At 46.4% G+C, this 19458-nt stretch overlaps 1 protein-coding gene across 1 annotated transcript in view; it reads left to right on the top strand.

Annotated features, from left to right (window-relative positions):
• TMEM145 (transmembrane protein 145) overlaps nt 1-19458 on the top strand; it is a 35885-nt gene that overhangs the window by 3444 nt on the left and 12983 nt on the right. Inside the window, exons 2-4 of the mRNA XM_081018928.1 lie at nt 9238-9312; nt 9777-9854; nt 16031-16117. Coding sequence (XP_080875054.1) covers nt 9238-9312; nt 9777-9854; nt 16031-16117 — 240 coding nt within the window. The remainder of the gene's footprint in view (nt 1-9237; nt 9313-9776; nt 9855-16030; nt 16118-19458) is intronic.

Raw genomic sequence — 19458 nt, 5'->3', positions numbered from 1 at the left:
CTTCTGTGACAGTATTGTATAAAACCAAGATCTCACCCTAACACATCACTGTGGCTCAGTGGTAGAGCATGCAGGAGGTCTCTGTTTCATCCCCGGCATCTCCAGGTATGGCTGGTAGGGTCCCATTCCAAATCCTGGAGAGCAGCTGCCAGTCAGTGTAGACAGTACTAAGCCAGATGGACTATTTGGTCTGATTCAGTATAAGGCAGTTCCCTAGGGCTGCCGTCCGTCCTGATTTCCCAGGACATGTCCTGCAATCCGCCTCTGAAAATGGTGTCCTGGATTACTTTTTGGGAATCGGGCAAATGTTCTGGAAAACCAGCAACAGGTTAAATCGTGCCGAAAATGCCTTAAAAAGCTCCAAAACGTAAAAAAAATAATAATAGTTTTTACTGCAACTTTTGGGTTTTTCTGTAAAAAGCTCAACAATTTGGGGAGTTTCCTTAAAAAACAACAACAGCTTTCAGGGTGTCCTGGTTTTTACTTTTTGAAATATGGCAACCCTACAGTTCCCTATGTTATAAACCACAATAAATATTCTTTCTATGTATTTACAGTCAGCAATGCAGCGTAACTGCTGTTGTAAACGATCGCTTTACTTGCTCTATAGCTATATACAACATTGCCACAGACTATATATACTTTTTGCGCTTCGTTGTCGTTTGGCCTCATTTTACTCCCTCTGCCCTTCCAATCTCTCTATATACTGCATGCTAGCTCAATAAACCTTACTACGCAATAAATTTGCCTGCATTGGAGGTACCACCACATATTTTTTCTTAGGCCATAGAAAGGGTAGGTGGGTGGACTAGGGGCGGTTAGCATCGGGATTGCGGTATCTCCTTTGCGACTGGAGGGTCTGGGAGCAGGGAATGAGCCAGTGATTTAGGGTGCAATCGCCAAATACCCTGGGTTATTTGATCCAAAGCACATATTTGAGTTTTTAATGTCAACTAATTGACCCACTTTAGCCCATCTGCTAATAAATTGGGTAAAGGACAGTTAAATCCTGTAATTGGATATTTTGCAGTAGAATGAAGATTCTAATCCACTTTACATGTGATGGTCACACTGTACATTTAAAGCATATTTAAAGTGCATGGTGCCGTCCCCACAAAGAATTCCAGGAACTGTCGTTTGCCCCTCACAGAGCCACACTTTGTTGCTGTTGTTTAGTCATGTCCGACTATTTGTGACCCCCTGGACCGGAGCACGCCAGGCACTCCTGTCTTCCACTGCCTCCTGCAGTTTGGTCAAGCTCATGTTGGTAGCTTCGAGAACACTGTCCCACCATCTCGTCCTCTGTCGTACCCTTCTCCTTGTGCCCTCAATCTTTCCCAACATCAGGGTCTTTTCCAGGGAGTCTTCTCTTCTCATGAGGTGGCCAAAGTATTGGAGCCTCAGCTTCAGGATCTGTCCTTCCAGTGAGCACTCAGGGCTGATTTCCTTCAGAATGGATAGCAAACTGCAATTCTTTGGATGAAGGCCTTGTGCTTTAAATGTATGCGAAAGCGCAGAATGAGGGACAGTATTTATTCCAGGTTAATTCATCTGATGTTAAAGCACAGAAATATAAGGGCATAAGAGTTGTGTTGCATCAGACTAAGGGCCTAACACATCTTTCCACAGGTGTGACATGAACACAATAACCCTGCCCAGTTGTTGTTTTCTGATACTAGAGATAACATATGGCCATTGTGACTCGTCGTAGCCAGTGATGGCAGGAATTTTCTATTTTTGTGTGTTTGGCCACCAGAATAACCAGCACCTCTTTTTTTATATATACAACCACTATTAACACATTACAACAATCGCTTTGTGCGGAGCCACCCCCAAAGAATCCTGGGTACTGTAGTTTGAAAATGTGCTGGGAGTTGTAGCTCTGTGAGGAGAGAAACTATGCCTCCCAAGGTTCTTTGGGGGGACAACTTGGGTTTTAAATGTGTGCTGAATATGCTTTAAATCAGGTATAGGCAAACTCAGCCCTCCTGATGTTTTGGGACTACAACTCCCATCAAATCTAGCTAACAGGACCAGTGGTCAGGGATGATGGGAATTGTAGTCTCAAAACATCTGGAGGGCCGAGTTTGCCTATGCCTGATTTAAATCTATGGGGTGGATGTGTCTTCCATAAATGAAATATGCTTTAAAAACGAGGATTAGCTCAGTCGGCAGAGAGTAAGACTCTTACAGTGTGATTCTATGAATCTGTCCTCTTCCCTAGCCCACACCTAACAGACCACTCTGAAGTTGCATGTACAAGAGGTTGGTTAGGTAAAGGCAAAGGGACCCCTGACCATTAGGTCCAGTTGTGACCGACTCTGGAGTTGCGGTGCTCATCTCGCTTTATTGGCCAAGGGAGCCGGTGTACAGCTTCTAGGCCATGTGGCCAGCATGACTAAGCCGCTTCTGGCGAATCAGAGCAGCACACGGAAACGCCGTTTACCTTCCCACTGGAGCGGTACCTATTTATCTACTTGCACTTTGACGTGCTTTCGAACTGCTAGGTTGGCAGGAGCAGGGACCGAGCAACGGGAGCTCACCCTGTTGTAGGGATTTGAACCACCGACCTTCTGATCGGCAAGCCCTAGGCTCTGTGGTTTGACCCACGGCGCCACCCGTGTCCCATGAGGTTGGTTAACCTAGGTTAAAAAATACCAGTCCCAAGGGGCACTGGTCACCACTGTTAACCACTACACCCTTGCGGGGGGGGGGCTGCTGTCACCCCCCCAGAGTCTCCTTAACTGCCTGATGCGACTACTCAGAGTCGGCCAGCCAGTTCTCTGCTTGCGTTTGGCATCCCTCTGGGTGTTTGGGAAGATTGGGTCCTGAGGCAGAGGGGCCACGGGGACATCAGTTAAGATGGAGATGCAGTCACTAATGCCCTCCAAATCCTGGAGCTGGCATTGCAGAAGGGATCTGCCAGAGGCTGGGGCAGGGAGAAGGAAAACTGACCACTTGACCACACACAGAGGACAAAAGGGCTCTAGGTTTGGGGCGCAGAAATGGGAGCCCTGGAGAAGAGAGAGCTTCAGAAAAGCATTTGAAACATGGGAATTGTCCTGGATATGGTGTTGGACCACATTTGCACCATAGAGTGGTACCTCGGGTTAAGTACTTAATTCGTTCTGGAGGTCCATTCTTAACCTGAAACTGTTCTTAACCTGAGGCACCACTTTAGCTAATGGGGCCTCCTGCTGCCGCCGCGCCACCAGAGCACGATTTCTGTTCTCACCCTGAAGCAAAGTTCTTAACCCGTGGTAATATTTCTGGGTTAGCGGAGTATGTAACCTGAAGCGTATGTAACCCGAGGTACCACTGTATATTTAAAGTGCTACAATGCCACGTCAAACAGTGATGGCTTCCCCCCCCAAAGACTTCTGGGAGCTGCAGTTGTTAGGAGACACCCCTCTGGGAGCTACAATTCCCACTGTGGTTTAACAATCAATCCTCCATCGGGAACTCTGGGAATTGTAGCTCTCTGAGGGGAGTAGTGGTCTCCGGATGACTCTCAGCACCTTTAACAAACTACAGCTCCCAGAATTCTTTGGGGGGGAAGCCATGGCTGTTTAAAGTGGTACTGTAGTGCAGACCGTTGACCCATTTAGCTCGGTACCGCCTGCTGATAAACAGCAGCAGGTTTTCAGAAAGGGGGGCATTCCCTACCTGGAGAAGCCAGGATTCGAACCTGGAACCTTCTGCCTGAAAAGCAGGTGCTTCACCTGAGCTTTGCCCCTTCTCACAACTTTAACACAGCGCCTGTTCATTGCTCCTTGTTTGCAGGATGCAGCCGCTGAGGCAGCAGGCCTCACCAAAAAACAGTATTTTTTGAGGCAATGCACCCCCAGGGGTTTATTTGGGGGGTGTTTCGAAGAGACCCGCGGCAGGCAGATAAAGCTCAGGAGGCTGCTTGAAATCCAGGGATGGGTGTGTGCAATCTGACCCCCCCTCTTTTTTGGGATCCTTCCCCCTGCCTTTGCCCCAGTTCTCGGATTTTGCTTGTTTCCTCTGCCTTCTTCAGCCTCGGGTACGGTTTCCGTGGAAACCTTGAGCATGGGTTGTTGCCATGGGAACGCGAAGGGGATTTTAAGGGGAAGGAGGTAGGCCCGAGAGTCGGACAGAGGAGAAAGAGGGAGGAGGAAAGAGGCTTGTTTCCTTAGATATCCATTTCCCCAGGGAGATTTTATATACCTCCACCTGATATTATATACATACATTTCTAGACCTGGCAGATACGGTCTAGCTTACAATATCCTTCCCTGCCTGTTCTCCAAATCCTTTGATCTGCCTCTCTTGCCTTCTCCCCTGACCCAAATTATTTCAGCCCCTCCTCTTGAGACTTTTGTCTGTCTCAGCTGTGTCTATCAGTGGCTGTCGTCTAGTGGCAGCGGGGATGGCATTGACCCAGGAAACTGCGGTGGTACGGTGACTTGACACCGTCTGTGGTGTCAGGTGCCTGAGAAACAACCGCACGGTATTTCGCTGCGCTGTTTCGGCCGTGTAGAGGGAAGGGGAAAGGAGGTGGATGCAATTCCTGGAAGAACGGGGGTTCCCAATGGTCAGATCGCGGACACAAACCCCTTCCGTATCGGCATTGAACTGGAATAAACAGGGTTATTCCTGCCGCACTCAACGTCGTGCATTTAAAGTGCTATGATGACACTTTAAACAGCCGTGGCTACCCCTGCAAAGAATTACAGGACTTGTCATCTGTTAAAAGTGCCGAGTGTCCCCCTTGTTCCTGTCACAGAGCTACAATTTCCAGAGTGGTTTAACAATCAAATCCCTCTGGGAACTGTAGCTCTGTGAGGGGAATAGAGGCCTCCAAGCAACTCTCTGCACCCTTAGCAAACTACAGCTCCCAGAATTCTTTGGGGGAAGAAGCCACGACTGTTCAAAGCAGTTTCATAGGGTGGCCTGAATGTGGCTTCTGTGGCATTTGCAATCAGCAAGGCAGATTAGCGTTTGTGCCAGAAGGGAACTGAGAGAATGCTGTCAAGGGGGATAGGATCTGACCTTTTTTTAGTACCCTTTGCTCCATTTGATTAGTGTGAACTGTCACGTAGCTGCCTTTTAGAGGATGCTCTGGGCAATGGGAGCTTACGGTTTATGACCCAGGTATCTAATTTGCTGTGGCTCTTTGTTACTCCCTAAGGAAGGTCACTTCTGACTTTGAAGTTTTTGCCCTGAAGTCAATAAAGAGCTGGGCTCAAAAAGTATCCATGGAAGCTGACCAACAGGACATCAGATCACCAACCTCAGTCTGCCTTCAGGCATCTCCTACCTGTCTAACTTCCTACTTGCAAGTAGTCAGGCGCCCCCTAATGTTGACCTCCCTGCCCTCCACCCTATGAACACCAACAGGCACCAGCCACCACTAAATAATAATAATAATAATAATAATAATAATAATAATAAATTTTATTTATACCTCGCCCTCCCCAGCCAGGGCTGGGCTCAGGGCGGCTAGCAACCAATAATAAAAACAAGTTGATTGGAATACAACTTAAAAAACAAGGTTAAATACAACATTAAAACATTAAAATGCAGCCTCATCACAGGAGGAGAAAGGAAAAAAGAAAGAGGGGAAGGGAATGAAATTGTCTCCAAGCCAAAGGCCAGGCGGAACAACTCTGTCTTACAGGCCCTGCGGAAAGAAATCAGATCCTGCAGGGCCCTGGTCTCATGAGACAGAGCGTTCCACCAGGCCGGAGCCAGTGTTGAAAAGGCCCTGGCTCTGGTTGAGGCTAATCTAACTTCCTTACGGCCCGGGAACTCTAGGGTGTTGCTATTTATGGACCTTAAGGTCCTCCGTGGGGCATACCGGGAGAGGCGGTCCTGTAGGTATGAGGGTCCTAGGCCACAGGTCATGTGCGAATAGGAGGCATGGGAATGGGGGCGAAAATAAATAATAAAATAATAGAACTGTATAGCTGGAAGGGATCCTGAGGGTCATCTCGTCCAGCCCCCTGTAATGCAGAAATCTTGTCCACAGCCATCCCTGGGTGGGCTCGAACCGCCAACCTTCTGGTTAGCAGCCAGACGCACTGACCCATTACACCACTAAGCAGGGGCATGAAAGTGTTTGCAGAATAGGAAGAGATGGTGGCTCCAAGGTATTTACGGAAGGTGAAAAAGGTGATTCGTAGTTGCCCTGTATGGGAGGGGTGAGGTGTAGGAGGTTATCATGGGGGGGGCGTTGTGTACAAGGGGAGGGGGTAATCATCATCATAATCATTTATTTGTTTGTTTGTTTGTTTGTTTATTCATACATACCCCGCCCATCCGGCTGGGTTTCCCCAGCCACTCTGGATGATTGCCAACAGATTAATAACAGAATAAAACATCACCCATTAAAAACTTCCCTAAACATGGTCTCGGTGGTCACTCCCAGTCACCAGTCTAGCTGCCGCATTCTGGATTAGTTGTACAGAAAGGAGGGGAAGGCATGGACGTGGTGGTGAAAGTGAGAACAAGGGTGCAAAGTGGGGCCGCAGAATAGAAAAGTGGCTTCAGGACTGGGATTGGGAAGGTGAAAAGAGCTTAGGAGTTGCACAAGGTGGAAGCTCTAGGGGGTTAATGGTGCAATGGTGAGGTTTGGGTGACTGGAGCACTTAGGGTTATAGCCCTGTTTGTGTTTGCGTGTGTATTCCCATCACTCTTCTCATTCTCTCTGGTGGTTAGGATTTTAAGCAGAGGTTGGACGGCCATCTGCCATGGATGCTTTAGCTGAGATTCCTGCATTGCAGCGGCTTGGACATAGATGGCCCTCGGGTTCCCTTCTAACTCTACCATTCTAGGAATCTATAAGCAGAGTCTGTGTTTCATAACCTGTAAGAAAGGGCTGCAGGGAGGTCGACCATAGCTTCAGTATTTAAATCGGGGTGGGGAACCTGCAGTCCTGAGTCTGATTTTGTGTGATCCAAAACATCAACTGGCTCTCTGGACATTGTAGGGCCATTCTCCACCTCCAGACCACCGTCTCTGAGAATCTCTTCCTCTTTGGCACTGTGTTTGTGCGTGAGAGAGAGAGAAATAGACAGAATAGACCCAAAGAACTATGCAATCCTGCAAACTCCACCCTCTTTTGGCTCTGGTCCCATCTACCACCAGATCCAGCCCCCTGTCTCCTCCCACTTGTGGTTACACCCCCTAATAGACTTTTTCTGTGTGTCAATGGCCCTCCATCGGAAAATGTTCTCAAGTTTTGCGTAAAAACCTTTGAGTCGAGTGACTCACTTCCCGGGAAACCATGACAACGCTGTTAACAAATGTGGAGTGGCACATAATCTGCATTGAGAGTGCATCTTGAGACTCAAGTAGCCAACACTTTTGGATCCTGTTCCCAGATCTGGAAGAGGTCCAATGGTTGGAGAGGTCGGGCCTTTGAATATGCACTGTAAGGGAGCATATCTGCTTCGTAGATGAAAAGGAAAGTTGGTTCTAGGAGTCTGTACACATCTCTGCCAAGACCATATCTATACTAAAAACCTACAAAAATTCTGTGCTAAAACTGGTAAACAGGAGATCAACACCTGTAGGTTCCCCCAAAGAATCAAAGTATTATATTAGCTGAGGAAACCAAGCCTTATGAGGAATGGTTGAAGGAGTTGGGTAAAGAGGAGACTGAGAGGAGATATGATAGCCATGGAAGATGGAGCAAGCTTGTTTTCTCCTGCTCTGGAGGGTAGGACCCAAACCAATGGCTTCAAGTTAAAAGAAAGGAGATTCTGACTAAACATCAGGAAGAACTTTCTGACGGTAAGAGCTGTTTGACAGTGGAACAGTCCCCCACAGGAGGTTGTGGACTCTCCTTCCTTGGAGGTTTTCAAGCAAAGGTTGGATGGCCATCTGTCATGGATGCTTTAGCTGAGATTTCTGCACATTGCAGGGGGTTGAACTAGATGATTCTTGGGGTGCCTTCAAACTCTACAATTCTATGATATTGAGAATTCTTTACAAGAATCCCATGTCAACCCCACTTCTGCCACCCAGAACCTGCGGTCTGAGGTCACAGGACCCATTAATGTTTGTGCAGCAAGATCCTGGTCTCCTAAAATGGAGCCCAAATGGTGGAATAGCCCCCTGTTCTTGATTAAAAAAAGATTCTGCTGCTTTCAGAACCAATTCCTGAAGCAGGCCACTTCACCAGGCCGCAGGACCCTGTCCTGCGGCCCCCTTCATTTAGGGGTCTACACACCTAGCAACAAGCCGTTGGTACAGAGTGGCCTGCCCTCTCTAGCTGGTGCACTGCGCTCTATTAAATTAATGACTATGACGTTAACCGCCTAATAGATTTCATTTTATGGGGATTGTTTGGGATGTTATTTATCCTTCCTACAGCCAAGCCGTAAAAATTTTTATGGTAACTGGTTGGAGCCGTGTTTGGGCTGCTGACACTTGAATAATTTCCGGGCTGGGTTGGGCTTACGCTAATCTCTCCTGAAATATAATGTTCTAAACGTATTTGGATGCTTTCCACAGCGCGCTTCCATTGGGTTGGGTTTGCAAAGGGCAGGGAGAAGACCCTCATGCAAGAAGACCCTAAAGATTTCAAGAGGAACATGGAAGCTGCTGTATACAATTTCAGACCATCATACTCACCAACTGTCCCAGAAAACCCAGACATCCCATTTCACCCTGTGAGAGTACAGTGGCCATTTTGGGCGCCTTGCTCTTGCGTGATTTCTGGTCGAGATCTCACTCCGAAAAAAAAGTGTCCCCCCCCCCCGAATATGCAATCTTGTGCGGGTCATGTGACTTGTGCAGGATTTCAGACCCAGAAGGTAGTGTCCTGGGCTTGGATTTAGGAGTCTTCTAAAAACTGTTTTATTCTGGCAGGACTTCCAAATGTGAGATTCTTTGCCAAGCAGCTCTTACTGATGGGTTTAATAATAATAATAATAATAATAATAATAATAAGAAGTTTTATTTATACCCCGCCCTCCCCAACCAAGACTGGACTCAGGGCGGCTAACACCAGGTAAAAACAATTGATTAAAATACAACTTAAAAACAAGATTAAGTACATCATTAAAATGCAGCCTCATTTCAGTAGAAACTCAAATCAAAAACTTTTTTTGGATGTGTTCATGGTGATATTGTATGTTTAGTCTGTATACCACCTTGGGATATATTATATATGAAAGTGAGGTTCATAAATATATTAAACAAAAAAACAAAATGGCGGAGCTGGTATGATAAGAAATAACACATACACATACTCCTTCTTCCCAGGACTGGGTCTTCTTGACTCGATTCTGCTTCCTTTCTGACTATGGGCGCCTGGACTTCAGGTTCCGCTACCCAGAGGTAATATTTTTATCTTTCAATCACATTCCTTTTTTTTTGTTTTTTAGCCACCTCTTACCACCTCAAAAAATTTGGTGCCTGCATAAAACTTTTTAAGGCAAGCCTCCCCAACTTCATATATATTGACATGCTCTAATCTTTTTTGTTTGCTACTTGATTTTTCAAATTATTTTTAATGACATTGAACTGCTTTTATTGACATATTTTGTCAAATAAGCAAGATAAATAAAAAGCCTAACCTTATTCATATATGGCGGGAAACAGCCCTCCCGGTGTGGATGGACTCCAACTCCCATCATCCCACAGCCAGCATGGCCTATGCGCAGGGTGATGGGATGTGGAGTCTGGCCACATCTGAAGGACCACAGGTCCACCATCCCTGTCGTTGTACACAATGTGTTTGTTGTGTTGGGCCTATGTTGCTATTGCTATCTTTACAGCCGTCCTTCTGCTTTCCTTTAAAGGCCAAATGCTGCGAGAATATCCTTCTTTATTTTGATGATCCTTCCCAGTGGCCCGCCGTCTACAAGAAGGGAAACAAGGTCAGTTTGGATGGGTCATTCAGCTGCAGTTAGACTTCCCTTCAAGAGGTGAATATGTCCCAGTGGGTTAGCTTCTTCTCTGCAGGTTATGCACAGTCGCCACCGAGGCAGAAGGAGAGAAATTCGATTTAGGCCTGTTTGGAAGCCAAATCTTATCAAAGCCACGCTTTTCAAAGCTATATGTGAACCAAAAACACATCTGTCCTTGGAAATTTGCAAATTTCCAAATTTTGCCTAGCAACGTTTACAAAGAATGCATCTATGAGGAGAAAGTTTGCATAAGGATGGATGTATTCGTGGAAAAAAACAAAACAAGAAGACATTGTATACGGGGAAATTGCTTGCAGAAACGTGTCCATTAGCTAAAACTGCATTTAAAAAAATGTGTTTATTAGGAGAAATCAGTAGTAAAATGCTGGTGAACCAATGTCCTTAGTGATGTTGAACTCCTACTTCCATCATCCCAACCAGCATAGTCAGTTTTTGGGGGTGATGGGAGTTGTAGTACCGCAATAGACTAGGACTTGTTTTACACCTGTTACGCTGTCATAGCTTCTCCCAGAGGATCGGGGGAACTGTCCTTTGGTGACTGGACTGAGAATTGTCGGCTAGAGTTCCCCTGTTGCTTCCCCTCACAGATCAGCAGTTCCAGGTGTCACGAGTCTTGTGGAGATGTTGTGGGGAGGGTTTTTGGAGGATGAGGAGGAATGGAAGGAGCTTTTGAGAACTGGAAGGTCCTAGCGGGGTTAGGAGATGAGAACTTGAGACCCCGAGTAGAGTCTGACCTGGGTGAGGGTCCCAGTGAATTCCACTCATTCTTCTCTGACCGATAATGAACTTAGGGGGTGGAAGGGCACTGTGATGGCTATTAAACCCAGTTTAAGTTCATTGTGCATAAATCTTCCTATTTGGATCTCAGCTCACGTGCGATATTGCTTCAAACCTATCCACATTAGTTGAGAGGAAGTCCCGTTTACGTCAGTAAGGCCTGCTTGCTTCTGAATAAGAATTGGATTGTGTGTTGGCTTAGGGAAGCTGCTATTACTCAACATGGCACCTCCCTGCCCCCCCCAATCCGCCTCTGCAGTATTGTGGCCTAAAGTGCCCCTGACATTAGGAAAAAATTGCAAAAGCATATAATGGTCATATAGGGACGCGGGTGGCGCTGTGGGTAAAACCTCAGTGCCTAGGACTTGCTGATCGTATGGTCGGTGGCTCGAATCCCCACGACAGGGTGAGCTCCCGTCTTTCAGTCCCAGCGCCTGCCAACCTAGCAGTTTGAAAGCACGTCAAAGTGCAAGTAGATAAATAGGTACTGCTTTATAGCGGGAAGGTAAACGGCGTTTCCGTGTGCTGCGCTGGCTCGCCAGAGCAGCTTCGTCACGCTGGCCACGTGACCCGGAAGTGTCTTCGGACAGTGCTGGCTCCCGGCCTCTTAAGTGAGATGAGCGCACAACCCTAGAGTTGGACACGACTGGCCCGTACGGGCAGGGGTACCTTTACCTTTATAATGGCCATATATCGAGCCTTACCCCCTGTCCCAGAAGAAGAACATGATTATGCCAGATTAGTTCATGAGACTCCCCCTGAGGAGATTCCCCTGGAAGAGACCGTTGTCTATACTGGAGTTCAACATGAGGGTCAAGCCGAAGAAACAAATGTTTGAATTGTTTCTAAGCTTGAAAGGGGGGAATGTGGCAAGGCCACCTGAGAAAGGTATACGGGTACACCATTATGCCTTATGAGTTCTTTTCATAGTGCCTAATTACTAAGGCTAGGTAAAGGTAAAGGGACCCCTGACCATTAGGTCCAGTCATGGTCGACTCTGGGGTTGCGGCACTCATCTTGCTTTATTGGCCGAGGGAGCCGGCGTATAGCTTCCAGGTCATGTGGCCAGCATGACTAAGCCGCTCCTGGTGAACCAGAGCAGCACACGGAAATACCGTTTACCTTCTCGCTGGAGTGGTACCTATTTATCTACTTGCACTTTGACGTGCTTTCGAACTGCTAGGTTGGCAGGAGCAGGGACCAAGCAATGGGAGCTCACCCTGACGTGGGGATTCGAACTGCTGACCTTCTGATCGGCAAGTCCTAGGCTCTGTAGTTTAACCCACAGCGCCACCCGCGTCCCGAATTACTAAGGCTAAAAGTGCCTAAATTCTAAAAATCAAATACTGTCTCTCTTTCTCTCTTCCTTGCTGCTATGTTTGCAGACAACAGAAATAGCTGCGCTCACAATCTGTAAGGAACATATTCCTCCTGCTCATAGTCACCCTAACCTGATGAAGCAGGTTGTCTGAGGTTAGGTATTTTCCACACTGTGCAGATGGCCAATAGTATAGGGATAAGAATGATGACCTACTTTGCAGGGTTGTTGTACAGATTACCCAGGTAATTTATTTAAAGCGATTTGAGCTCTCGGAAAGCTCTGCATGAAAAAAGCGCAAAGTATTCTGGTACGCAGGTTGGTGGAATGACAGAATAATCCTCTATTTTCTACAGCCAGCAGTTTCTTCTGCTCAGCAGTCCCTTAGTAACAGAAGCTGCTTTTCAATCGGAACAGGTCAAGAATTTTGAGGTTTCTCTTCCAAGGCGGTTTAAGTCAGAACGGGACGGGGGTGAGCACTTGCAATTTCTTCAGCGCAGAGGGAAGCTGGAGAGGGGGAACCATTATTAGGTGCTACGAAGCTGCAGCACATTTGCATATTTCAGCTGTACATAATTGACATAATTTCCATGATGACAGTGGGTGTCAGGGAGCAGCTGGGTGCCTTTCTTGTGCGATGTAATTTGCGCGCTTTCTGGTGTGAGATTAGATGTGGCAGTTCCCGGAGATATGAGCATCGGCTATCAGCAGAGGCTCGTTAAGGCTTGGCGATGAGAAGTGTTTGCTCACAAAACCTTCCTGCTGCCAGAGGAGCCACGCTAAGGCCTGGTTCTGCACGTGTGCAAGGAAAGACACTGGGAGGAGGTGGGGTTGGGTGGTTGCTAGGGGAGACAACAGATTGCTCCCCAATCCTCTTCTGTCATCCTCTTCTTCTTCTTCTTCTTTGGCAATCCCTTGTAGCCGAGTATGATGGTCTTCCATAAACACGGTTTTAACAATGAGTCCGTAAGTGACTGTGGAGGCCAATTCTGGAACGTGCCCTTCCATAGTAGGGACATTGGTTTCCAGGCGGGAGTTGATCACGGTGTGGAATTGCCAAGTGTGCCTTCCTCTTAGCACGTTTCTCCCTCGCGTCCTGCGTTCAAGTGTCTTCAAAGCCCATGACACCTTTGGTCAAGGCTGTTCTCCAACTGGAGCGCTCGCAGGCCAGTGTTTCCCAGTTGTCGGTGTTTATACTACTTTTTTTTAGATTTGCCTTGAGACACTCTTTAAACCTCTTTTGTTGACCACCAGCATTACGCTTTCCATTTTTAAGTTCGGAATAGAGTAGTGGCTTTATTGTGTGTTCCTATCCCATTCTCTGAGAGATGACGGCTGACAGGGATTCCTGTGCTGACCCAGCTTTCCTTTCCTTGGAAGGTTAGTGGAGATGCTGCTGTCTTTAGGACATGAGGTTTTATTTACACATATGGGCACAGGATGGAGGGGCCCAGAGAAGCCCCAAAGTCCAGCTGAGGCTCAGCACAGATTCCAGCCTCCAACTTTCAGCTCACAAAAACAACATATGGCCCTGTCTTGGCCTACTGTTTCTGACATATACTCGGAGTCGAGTGTGGATTTCATGCTCTTTATTCAGCTCATAGTAGTGAGGAAGAATGGAATTCCCCCCGAAATGTCTGCTTTTATACATTATTTACACAATGGGCCCATGCGATTGGCTAATTCTGGGATTCACCTGTAGGCCAATCAGGTTGCAGATTCACTTCCACCTGGAGTTGGATTGGGTGGCTCCTGCAGACCAATCAGTCTGCTGCATTCTGGACCCTATTGTTCTAGGACCAATCAGAATGCTGCAATTAGGATCCTATTCAACTCAATACATAACAGTTTCTCTTCTTACCTATCAGGTGAGGGAGGTGGGAGAAGTCCCGTCCATTTGTTCCTATGGCAACAGAGCTCACCCATTGAAAATGCAGCTTGCTCTTTTGAGATGCAGGTGCTGAGCAGCTAAGGTCGTTTACCTTGAGGAAGGGAATAGTTTCTCTGTTCATCCAGGTTCCGTCTTAGGCTTCCCAGCCTCACAGACTTGGGAGGGCCCCCGGGTTTCATCCAGACTGACCTTCCCCAGCTCCTATCTCGAAGCCAGGAGCATAGTGTGGTGATTTGGCTGGAGAAGGGGAAGTATAGGATAGAAGAAGGATTATTTGTATTTCTACCCACCTTTTTCTCTAAGGAGCTTAACGTAGTGTACATGGTTCTCCCCCCTCCTCACTGAATCGTCATCATCATCATTTTATTTGTATGTTGCCTTTCCACGGTTAAAACAATGCTCAAGGCAGCTTACAATATGAAAAAATTTGCATAATTACAAATATAGCAAAGTAGTCATAAAAATAAATAAAACACATTAAAAACTACATAACCAAACGGAACAATTTCCACATAAAAATAAAGATACAAAAAGTTAGTACCAGTAATATCAGTAACAACAGCAAAAACTTCCAACGAAACTTCTCCCAAAATACCCCCATCCTTGCTGAATCCCCACACAGCAACCCTGTGAGGTAGGTTAGGCTGAGAGAAGACGGTGACTGGCCCAAGGTCACCCAACCAGCTTCATGGCTGAGTGGAGATTTGAACCCTGCTCTCCCAGGTCCCTAGTCCCACACTCTAACCATTACACCACACTGGCTGGCTTATCTAGTTATTCCCAGACTTCCTGCTGAGACAGACTAGACTGGCATAGGAGAACCAGCAGTGCGGGGACGTAGAACCTGTGCTGGACTCCCCAGCTCCCATCAATCCGTGACCACTGGCTATGCTGGCTGAGACTGAAGGGAGCTGGAGTCCAGCAGCATCTGAAAGCCCACACGCTGGTTTAGAGTGCGAAAGATGCCCCACCTTGAAGGAGCCTACCATGTGTGTTTCTGCATGCATCACTGTTCTGGGACAACTCCCAACCTGGACGGGGTCCAGACCCAGAACAGCATCTCACAAGAGACGCGACAGGCAGTCTCCTCTGAGAACAGGGAATTGTGCTGAATCGGGAGTTTGGGAATGCTCCATGAAACCTCATGTGAAAGCGAGCGAAAGCAGCTGGCAGATCCTGCTGAGGGTTGGCGCTTTGGTCTCCTGGCAGTGTTTGGCTGTTTTATTTACTTGTGACAGAGGACAAGAGGAAGCCTTGGTTTTGTACACAGATGCCAAGAGGGGTGACCTACAGGTTGGAGCATCTTCAGAGGGTGAATGATTCATAGGTAGCAAGAGTGGCGCTGGACATCGTCTCCAGGTCTGAGAAGAGCCAAATGTGCCTCCACGTTTATTTCAGGGAGAAGGAAATACCAGCCAGAATCGTAGTGGCAAAAAATGGGAAAACTGATAAAATACCAGAATTATTAGAATGGAGAACCAAATTTCTTGAATTCGTGGAGATGGCAAAATTAACAGCATCAATTAGAGGCTACTGTAATAAAAAAATTAATAAAGAGTGGGAATGCGTTAAGGAATACATGAAAAAAGTCGGTGCTGGAGCTTAAAAATTAATATGCAAAAGTTTAAAAGGTGCAAGGAGATAGGATAATAATATATTAAGGGTGGAATAACAAATAAAGTGAATAACGCAACAATAGCAAAAATAATAGTAGGTAAAGAAGATTGCACACAGGTGGAGGGATGTACTGGGCTGTGGGGGAGGGAGGTGAAGGGATTAATTGAAACTGTTAAAGATTGGAATAGGATTTAAGAGATTTAAATTTTCATAAAGATTCTATAAGGAAAGCAGAAAGCAGCAAGAATTATCAAGTATTGGAGAGGAGATCAGTGTAAACGAAAACATGAGACTTGCGGTTTTGTTACATATGATTTTATTTTGGAGTTGTTTGTTGTAAAGAATGTATATTATGTGAATAAAATAGTAAAGGATGAATAACAAAAAGAAAGGAAGGAAAGGAAATACCGCTTCTGAATGAACAGTACCACGGTCCCCTTTTGCATGTGGTCATCCTGCTCCGGGTGATGTTAGGTTGAGGCTCCTGCTATTTCCCTTTTACCTCCTCTTTCCTCTTCCTAGGATTGTTTGATGAAGGAGTCCGTGATCCGTCCAGAGAACAATCAGGTGATCAACCTCACCACCCAGTATGCCTGGTCTGGATGCCAGGTAAGCGTCTCTGGGACTTGAAAGGGGCTGTGGGGTTCTGCTCACCATTTCCCCCATACCCAAAGACTCGGGATGTTGGTCATAGTAAGATCAGACAAACAGACAGACAAACAGATTTGGCAGGTGCACAAAATATGGTCTGCAGCTCAACATCAAAAAAACGAAGATCATGGCCACTGGTCCCATCACCTCCTGGCAAATAGAAGGGGAAGAAATGGAGGCAGTGAGAGATTTTACTTTCTTGGGCTCCATGATCACTGCAGATGGTGACAGCAGCCACGAAATTAAAAGACGCCTGCTTCTTGGGAGAAAAGCAATGGCAAACCCTAGACAGCATCTTAAAAGGCAGAGACATCACCTTGCCAACAAAGGTCCGTATAGTTAAAGCTATGGTTTTCCCGGTAGTGATGTATGGGAGTGAGAGCTGGACCATAAAGAAGGCTGACCGCCAAAGAATTGATGCTTTTGAATTATGGTGCTGGAGGAGACTCTTGAGAGTCCCATGGACTGCAAGAAGATCAAACCTCTCCATTCTGAAGGAAATCAGCCCTGAGTGCTCACTGGAAGGACAGATCCTGAAGCTGAGGCTCCAATACTTTGGCCACCTCATGAGAAGAGAAGACTCCCTGGAAAAGACCCTGATGTTGGGAAAGATTGAGGGCGCAAGGAGAAGGGGACGACAGAGGACGAGATGGTTGGACAGTGTTCTCGAAGCTACCAGCATGAGTTTGACCAAACTGCAGGAGGCAGTGAAAGACAGGAGTGCCTGGCGTGCTCTGGTCCATGGGGTCACGAAGAGTCGGACACGACTAAATGACTAAACAACAACAGCAACAAATTAGATACAGGATGTTCTGAAGCAAAAAGGTGTGTGAATGCTATTTGCACTTTCCAGAAACAACTGAAGACGTTTTTTGTTCCGACAAGCTCTCCCAGCTGGATGCATAGATCTCTGCCATGGGAGAAAACACGGGTGTTTTAAATGTTACCTGCTGTTCCTTTCTGTGATGTGTGCAACTGCTTTTTAGCTGATTTTCTTGAATTTTGTATATTGCGTGGAAGGTGTAAATGAGAATCATAGAACTGTAGAGTTGGAAGGGACTACGAGAACAATGCAGGAATCTTTCCCCCAACATGGGAACCCCCAACCCTGAGATTAAGAGTCTTATGCTGTACTGACTGAGCCTATCATGAAACAAGCAGGCCAGCTCTCTTTTTCAGCATTCCTTTTGACACAAAAGAAGACACTTGCAGTGAGAGGAACAGGTTCTGACTGGGCGTCCAGCAAAAATGGGGCCTTTGTCCTCTATTTTATCTTGTCTCTCAGCGTGGAGAAGGACAGAGAAAGCATAAATCTAGGGCTGCGTGCAGACCATTCTAAAACAAAACAAACCGAGTGCCCAGGGAATCCTGATTTATGCAGCAAGGAAAGTTTGATTCAGCAACCTAAATGACTTATGCAATTGGAGCAAATTTGCATGTATCATCTTACTCAGCACATATTTTTCTGCAGTGTGATTTGAATTTTTGAATTTCTCTGTTTTGACCAGTTGTGGGACAGACAAAGGCACTGATACCTCTTCTCCAGTTATAGAATATCTTATTTAGACGTCTCTCTGGCCTTTGAAATTTCTTTCTTTCTTTTTTAAATACATTTTTATTGCTTTTTGCGTATATTTTCCAAACAGAACGTATCATCTCATCTCATCTTATACATCATTTGGGTATTTTAGCCTAAGACGTCCATCAGCCACATCTAATGATTTTCAAACCTCTTTTAATCTTACATTTATTGCCCTATTACTTTTAATAGTCAATAACTTATAATCCCTTCTCATAAGTCTTTTCTGTAATATTTCATATAGTTCTCCTTACAAAACTTCTTGTAGTCCTACAAGCCTAGTAAGTTGGGACTTTGAAATTTCAGCCAGTGTTGCCCATACGCAGTTAAACCTGTCTGTGCAGCTGCAGGCTCTTTTTACTCTAACAAGGGCTATGATTCTGGTTTCTTTCTCCACTAAGATGCTTTTCCTCCCCTTCCACAAAATTCACAGCAAACTCACGTACACGGGCAGGGCTTGGGGACCCACAAACCATGGCTGATATTGTTCCATGTAGAATGTAAAGCTCACATTTGCTTAATGGGCAGGTCTTTGGTTCAGCTACATCAGGGCTGGGGAATTTTCAGGGCTGCATGCCAGAGGCAGGCGGAGCTGGAGGCAAAAGTAGGCTGAGCATCAAATGCAAATGTAACCTTTGTACAGCAGGATAGTTTTTACATGCACTCGAACACCCCTCTTTATCCTCCATCCCAACAAGCAACAGGCATGATCAGAATTCAGTGACACATTCCAGTCAGGCAAAGACCCTTGGGGAAAACAGGGACAGTGAGAGGTTTGTGTGTCCTGGGGAGAAATTTAAGGGCCTGTCTGGGCCTGAGCTACAGACTCCTATGATATTCCTATAGCGAAAACATCTCCTAATGGTCCGGGGTTAATTGAAAAGGAGAAGCTCCTCCTTCAGTTTTACCTGATTGCCATATCACAAGTCTTCTTGTCTGCCCTGTATACCCGAAGGAACATCTCCACCTCTGTCATTTAGCCTGGACATTGAGACCCAGCTCTCTCACTGTGAGAAGTGGGGTGACAGGGAACCAGGGAGAGGGCCTTCTCAGTAGTGGCGCCCTCCCTGTGGAACGCCCTCCCATCAGATGTCAAACAGATGTCACCTTCAAAGGGGCTACCTTTGAAGGTGACCCAGAAACTGCAATTAATCCAGAATGCGGCAGCTAGACTGGTGACTGGGAGTGGCCGCTGGGAACACATAACACCTATCCTGAGAGATCTGCATTGGCTCCTAGTACATTTCTGAGCACAATTCAAAGTGTTGGTGCTGACCTTTAAAGCCCTAAACGGCCTCGGTCCTGTATACCTGAAGGAGCGTCTCCACCCCCATCGTTCAGCCCGGACAATGAGATCCAGCGCTGAGCTCCTTCTGGTGGTTCTTTCATTGCGAGAAGTGAAGTTACAGGGAACCAGGCAGAGGGCCTTCTCAGTAGTGGTGCCTGCCCTGTGGAACGCCCTCCCATCATTTGTCAAGGAAATAAGCAGCTATCCTATTTTTAAAAGACACCTGAAGGCAGCCCTGTTCAGGGAAGTTTTTAATATTTAAAGCTGTACTGTTTTTAACACTTGATTGGGAGCCGCCCAGAGTGGCTGGGGAAACTCAGCCAGATGGGTGGGGTATAAATAATAAATTATTATTATAAACAGATAAACAACTATTTGACTTTTAGGGGTGCAAACATCTGAAGGCAGCCCTGGGAAGTTTTTAATGTTTAA

This window comes from Podarcis pityusensis (genome assembly GCF_964106645.2).
Source record: "Podarcis pityusensis genome assembly, chromosome: 8".
Classification (NCBI taxonomy): Eukaryota; Metazoa; Chordata; class Lepidosauria; order Squamata; family Lacertidae; genus Podarcis; species Podarcis pityusensis.
The sequence above is the reverse complement of the archived record's forward strand: the minus strand, read 5'-3'. Positions and strand labels throughout refer to the sequence as shown.